General features: G+C 34.1%; 1 protein-coding gene across 7 annotated transcripts in view; it reads right to left on the bottom strand.

The window, feature by feature from the left end:
* Positions 1–7,500, bottom strand: part of LOC125038367 (dnaJ homolog subfamily C member 5-like) — a 51,763-nt gene that overhangs the window by 13,485 nt on the left and 30,778 nt on the right. For all 7 annotated transcript variants that reach the window (XR_007116043.1, XM_047631863.1, XM_047631866.1 and 4 more), the window contains one exon: positions 22–188. Coding sequence is in view for 6 of the 7 variants with exons in the window: in XM_047631863.1 (XP_047487819.1) it covers positions 22–188 (167 nt within the window). In the remaining variant the exon portion in view is untranslated. The remainder of the gene's footprint in view (positions 1–21; positions 189–7,500) is intronic.

Here is a 7,500-nt window from a genome sequence, read left to right as displayed (position 1 = left end):
CGAACTCGCACTCCTCCTTACCTGGGGTGTAATATGTGGGTTGAGAGCTTGCGTTGAGAGACGTGTTCTCCGTGGCCCCAGCCCCCATGGCGAAGGGGTTGGTGGGGTTGGGAGACGGCTGGGGGGGAGGCATGGCAAACACGGGCTGCGGGGCTCCGCCGGAACTTGGCTCACCGGCACCAGGGGTCCTAGAGGCAGGAGAGGCGGGAGGAGCATTGAAATGTCAGTTTTCCGATGAGGGTGTTGAAGAGAAATAAAAAATGTACATGGGAAAAAATGAGATGAGAAAACAGGATGGGAGGAGGTACAGATGGAGGGATAGAGATCAGCGGGGGAAAAGAAATGAAGGAGGAAGGGACAAAGGGATGGCAGAGTGAACTGGGGAGGGAGGAAGAGAAATGGAGACATAGAGAGACAGAGAGACAGAGAGCGAGAGAGAGAGAGAGAGAGAGAGAGAGAGAGAGAGAGAGAGAGAGAGAGAGAGAGAGAGAGAGAGAGAGAGAGAGAGAGAGAGAGAGTGAGAGAGTGAGTCACTAGGATTATGACCTTCAGAATACAGCTCTTCATCTGTGGCAACAACAAATATCTACTTCAAGATACATTTGTCAATGATCTTCATGTATATATAAAAAGGTTTGTCAAACATGTACAGTAATAATCCATGCAGTAAAAAATGAGAAATATTTTTTTTTGAGGATTTTTGTGGAAAAAGATAAACAAAGCAAATCAGTCACAATATATATGTGTGTATGTATATATATGTATGTATGTGTGTGTGTGTGTGTGTGTGTGTGTTTTATATAAGTTTACAGAATATATAGGTGCATTTGTATAAATGCATGACCAGTATATGTGGCAGTGTGTGTCATTTATGTGTAAGCATGCATCATGGTGTATGCAGATATGTCATGTGTGTATCACATGGGTTTCAGTGGATGTCACCTAAGAATACAGTATATGCCATGCATGTGTGTCATTGTGCATCATGTATGTGTGTAAGTGTATGTCTTATATGCACTGTGTGTCACATACAAAAGCAGGAACAAATATATATGTGTAGGTGTGTGTATTACCGATGTGCTGGAGTGCATAATTTACATTTAGGCATGTCAGCTATGTACGTGTTACATATGCATAGATATGTTTAACATATGTGTTGGTGGGTGTGATGAATGTACTTGTGTATGTCTCACTCATGAACAAGTATGTGTCACATATGTCATGCATCTCTCAACTAGGGTAATGTATGTAATAGTATGTATTACTCAGGAAACCAAAACTGGCAAATTACTCTGGACTCCAGAGTAATCTGATTCACCCAGTCTCTCTTGTAAAAAAATAATCAATTAATCAAGTATTGTGAATTTATATTTTAATATATTTTCTCTTCACAGAAATGTGTTGCCTTCAACACCTATACTTAAAAAAAAAAAAAAAAAAAAAAAAAACTTGAAGCACTTCTGAGAATGGGGAGTTTTTTCTTTCCTTAGTTTGGGACACTAGTGTTGTGTGTTGTGCTTCTTGTACCAAGTGCCATGTATCATGTGTTGCATACTACACATGACAGTTTCAAGCATCATGTGTTGATTATTGTGTATCATGGTTAATGAGTTCTGTATTTGTGCTTCATGTGTGTCACATTGTGTACAGAGGATGTGTCCTCTGTGTTGTCTATCAAGTGTCTCATATGCCATGTGTATGTATCATTTGTGCTCTGTGTGATGAGTGTGAGTATACATATGCATACTCCACACAAAAAATAATATTGAAATGGGACTAAAAGAAAATAATTAAGGAACCATGCCAGGCATTTCAGCCTCACAGCAAGCCTTCTTGCCACTGATAAAAACATTCCTGTCCTTCAAGCTTTGAACAAAGAAATCCATAAGGTCTGAGCTATCAAATCTGGAGCCATTCTAAGCCAGAACCACAGGTCTTTTCTCTAAGTTCATGATTTTCATGAACATGTTCATATTTTCAGACTGTAAGTCCATCATTCACATTCATGAAACATAGAGAAACATATTTACATACTTTTCCAGGTTACTCTCTCAACCATTGCAATGCACTCATTGGCAGACTTAGTATCTATGCAGACCAAAGGAATGTGAATATCCACTGTCCATCTTATGCACATACTTTACAAACCAAATTCCACAAATGTTTTATTTGTCAAGTTGAAATATTAAGAACAATTTCACATTCCTGTAAATCTGAATTCATGCATTTTTTTTCACCTAAACACTGATGACTAAACAATAATAAAAACTCACTGTAGAAACACATAATACTCTGAAGAAATTATAGAATTAAAAACAATGTCTTTTAAAAGTTCACTATTCTTAACATAGGTTTTCAACATTACAACTCATTCACTTAGGTGTTTGCCTCTAGATATATTGAACTATTATCTTGTTTCAAACATTAACTATTATTTTGTTTCAAACATTAAAAAACCGAAGTGCCTTTGAGTCCTGTTCAACACAGTATACTAACTGGCCCTATTTCTTTACTATTCTTTTTACACTTCATATGCAATTCAATTTGACTGATTCCTAATCACATGTACAGTACACCATACTTTATGCACAGCTGCTTTGATCCACCTAAAGTAGCAGCAGTCAAAGAACTTCTTTGACAATCATTATTTCAAAATTTATTTACATCAATAATATCACTAACAGATGAACCTTTACCTGCTTTAACTTGATACAACAATGAGTACACTAAACCATGTCACTACAATATCTTCATATATATCAACTACTATAATACTCCTGTCAGATCTACTATATTTTAGGTTTGAGGATCTCATGTAAAGAAACAACTAACAACAGTAAATAGTACAGGAGCAGCAGTTGCTAATGCAAACCTACTTCAAAATTTGATCTTCAATTTGTTATTTATAAAAAACCTCAAGGGAACTTAGTAATGGCATTATACAAAACAACCGCATTTAGTAGACTATGAAAATTCAAGTGCAATATTATATGAGCCAGCAGGATGCTTCATATATACAAAGCCATACAAAACAAGCACACACCTGTAAAGTACACTGTCTAGACCTACATTAATACCTTTACTTAGGTCCCACTCTTTCAGTGCCATACAATCACAAGACAACTTTGAAACTCAGACATACATTCTACTCATCTGAACAAGTCACTTTTACCTTTACAAGTTGCCATATAATAAATGTAACTTCTTTCCATAAATTAACTATCTAGAACTCTATCATGATCACTAACAGCTTTAAGAATTGGCCTTTCACAGAGCCTATGGAATCAATCAGTAAAAACACTCAACCATCAGCTCTCAATCTTTCCAGTTAATGATTTCTACATACACCCTTTACATAAAAACATGTACTCTTACTACATCTAGTACTCTACTCTGCTGAGAATGACATTTCTACCAACAAATAAAAAGCCTTGTCTTTCTGCTTACACATATACATACATCCAACAAACCCATACATATCTGAAGAGACTAACATTTAAAAAACAAATATTTCAATAAACATTACTGAAAACACTATACTTACAGTTAAATCAATTTAATTTATTCTATGTATTTTTTTCTTATACTTGCTTATTTTTTACATCCTTTGTAATTTAAGTATCCAATCTTTATCATAAATCAAGTATAATGAAAGAAAAATTAACTTCTATTATGTCCCACTTAACTGCATAAATTCATAAATTCATAAATTCACAAAATTTCTATTTGGAATAGTAAATCATGAATCTACTTCTAAAAAGAGAGAAAAAATATATACATACAGTGATTCATGTAACAGATGTCTGCAGATATGAAGTATCTGTATTACTAACTATCAAAACTACCATACTTGTAAACAACAAAGAATCTTCTGCACAAAAAAGAAATAAAAAAATAAAAAATAAACATTTCAGTATCATAGCAAAACTAAAATGTTCAACAAATCATTTCCTCTTCCTATTTACTAACATCCAAGCTGGATGAACAGTGAAAGCATCTTCTATGTATAAATAAAACATCCTAAGTCAACAACAAACAACTTAGCAACTGGACTTAAAATGTTTCTACAAAAGTTCAGGGGGTGGTTGGGGGGGGGGGTTACTTTGGGAGCATCTAACACAGTATAAAATTGGAGAAACTCAAAACAATGTTGTATCAAAACGGCTGCATAATTCCATGCAATTTTACTGTAGGGGTCTGGTCTACAGCTGTCTGCATATGTGGACCTAATCACACATGTCCAAAACATGAAATAAATAAGATAAAATACAAAACAATACAGACAATAATAAAAGATAAAAATAATAATAATAATAAAATAATAATATAAAACAAAAACAATCTCTGCTCTGATGCACTGCAGCTTCATCGGCAATAGTAACTCAAAAGTCTGTACCAAATGCTATATGCCGAGCACATGAATATGTATATAAAGCTTTTCAAGGAGCTAGTTCTTGTGAAATCAACTACCTGAAGGGGTTGGTGGAGGCTTTGCTCTCACGGGGCTTCTCCTGCTGCCTGAAAGTCCATCACCGAAAATGAAAAAAGTTTTTCAAATCAAATAAATAGAGGTGAGAAAAAGTACACTCGGCAAAAATCACTGTGGCTGTTACAAGCTGCTTGTATTTCCTGTTAACAAAAATAATAGACTTTTACATACCTAAAGAGATGGGTGGAATTAAAAATAAATAAGTAAATATAAAAATAAACAAATAAATAAATTTTAAAAACTAATAACAGTTAAAACATAATTATCATTATGTGCAATCAGTTATCATACTATTACCAAGCAATCTAAACTATTCATATTTCACATTACATTTAGGGTCACTTTTTAATACTGTTAACTGTGCTCAACACTATTTATGATCTACCTCATGATTACATTTTCTAAACTTAGCACATTATTTTTAGAAAGTTGTTTTTTCTTTTTCTATTTCTAATATAACATTTGCATATACTTTCAAAAAATATTAAAAAGGATTGTTTTGTTACAACAGATATGCCTAAAACACCATACTGCCTTCATCAAACTGTGTATCTCTAAACATAGCATCACATGAAAATAACCACTTCAAACAACAAAATATATTACATATGCCTTCAAGATTTCTCTTCTGCTTCACATTTCTTCATTTAGAGATGCATAATCATGACATCATGCCATGTCAAGCAACAGTACTGTGCTTTCCATTTCAATGCATAATTATACAATGTGAGACTTCTGTCACTTGACCTCTTTACTACACAGTCTTTTACTGCTTAATCTGAGATTTTGATATCTGGCAACAGCACTCCATTTGCTATTTACAGGTATCATATACTATTATTGTCTTGTTATTTTTCCCGAACGGCAGTACAACTTCTTGTTTAATATATTAACAAAATAGAATATTCGGTAAAATTAAAGACTGAAATCAGAGAAAATTTATCGGATAAGAATCTGTGATTTAATTCAGAAGGAGAAATGTGCAGTTTTCATGTGCTAATGAGATACGAAAAACAATTAAAAGTAGCCTTTAGGGTGAATATTGGCTTGGCAGAGGTGCACACACACACAATTATGTGAACAATAAAAAGAAAATGGTGATGCAGTTTAATGTTCTCCCCTTGTGACAATGTAAGAGGAAATATAATGGAGCAGTCATTAACCCAATGGCGCCGGGTATAGCAAATTAAAAAAAACTCTACGCTCTGGCGAACGGCGGCAGCGCGCCGACTCCGAGCGCGTGATATTGGTCCATCAAGCCGAATCATTGCCTCGGGGCGTTTTGGCGCGGCGCCGCTGCGGACAGCCGCACGCAGCACATCGTGCGTATTGTTATGACGGCGATAGCCGTGACCCGTCGCCATTGGGTTAACAGATCGTGTGGGAATATGCTTTGCAAAAAGTCATATGCAAACTCACTGTAAAGAGTAGAACTATGAAAAGGACTTAAAATATTCATTACCGAAGCAATATTTGTGGCATATATTTCAACGTTTACAGAAATATTGGCACCATTGCAATAAAATTTACAATGGTTTTGCCAATACTTCACTTTAATTAATGGTCAAACACAATCTTAACTCGCATAATAAACTTGTTTCCTTAGGGGCCTTCAAAAAATAAAAAAAAATAAAGTATAACACGAGCAGTTTAGAATAAGTAAACTGTATTTATAAAAATAAGAGACAGAAGAAGCATAAATACAAGGAAAGATAATAATAATGAAATTTGTAATTAATCAGATCATTTCATCAGAATGATTCCACAAAAGGAGAGGAAAAAGAGCTATTTATATAATAATAATGATAATCATAAACATATAATAATGGGTGTAGTTGATTAGAGCAAGACTTTTTATATAATCTGAGAATGAATAAATAAAAATAAAAAGTAACCATATTATCATTGTAGCATTCTGAGAATTCCTTTTCTGTTCTGCACACCATTTCCCAAAGAGTGATGCGAACCCTAGTCCTTGAGAGGTGAGAAAAGCAGTACCTCAGTATAGCAGTATACCATACAAAGGTGATATTTCAAACATGGAGAGAGAGAGTGATAAAAAAAAAAAATATATATATAAAACAATAAATATAATAATAACTTGAAAATAATATCAATAATAAAAAAAAAAAACAAAGGCACTTTCTATTTATAATGTGCTCTCTCTCTACCTGAAAGGGTTGGTGGAGGTTGGGGAATCTTTCTTTCCCTCTGACATGTCCGCTTGCCTGTAAATTTGCACAGGTGAGAAGGAGAAGAGGAAGAGGAAGAAGAGGAAGAAGAGGAAGAAGAGGAAGAAGAAGAAGAAGAAGAAGAAGAAGGAAAAAAAAACTTTGGTAATTTCTTGGGCTTAGATTATATCTGTAAAAGCATATCTTTTTTGAGACATCTACATCGTAAGTAGCATTTAAAAAAGTACTCTTTCTGTGTAACCTAATTATTATCATTATTATTTTTTTTTTTTATAAGTAACGATGACTGAAATAAATGTAATACACCAAATGTAATTTTCATCCCTTGCATCTCTGAATAACAAAAATGATTCAAAGAACAGTTGAATTTGGAAGGACAAAACCAAAAATCATACAATGGAAAGATAAAATTCTCCACAAAAGTTACACAAGATTAGGATATGCCTCGTTTTTTTTCTAAAACTGTATACTAATGCCATCTTCCATTTTCCATTCAATTCTATATTATATTTCCATATCACTGTATTTTCCATTTTAAATTACCAATATCTTTAGGTCACAGTACAACCATAACCATTCTATCTATAATCTAGGATGAATTTGTAGAAACTGAAGCCTGACTAACAACCTTTTCTCCTTTGTGTATGCTGAGACACTGAAATCACTCCAACAAATCTGTTATCAATTTCCCATAACCACAAAAATACCTAAAAACAAAAAACAAAACAAAAAAAAATACCAAATCCAATCTTCCTTGACTTAACGCTAGCCAAAGTAAAATAGATGAACAAAGCACCGTAACAAGAGCCAACACTGCCC

The sequence above is a fragment of the Penaeus chinensis genome, chromosome 24 (assembly GCF_019202785.1).
Source record: "Penaeus chinensis breed Huanghai No. 1 chromosome 24, ASM1920278v2, whole genome shotgun sequence".
NCBI lineage: Eukaryota > Metazoa > Arthropoda > Malacostraca > Decapoda > Penaeidae > Penaeus > Penaeus chinensis.
The sequence above is the reverse complement of the archived record's forward strand: the minus strand, read 5'-3'. Positions and strand labels throughout refer to the sequence as shown.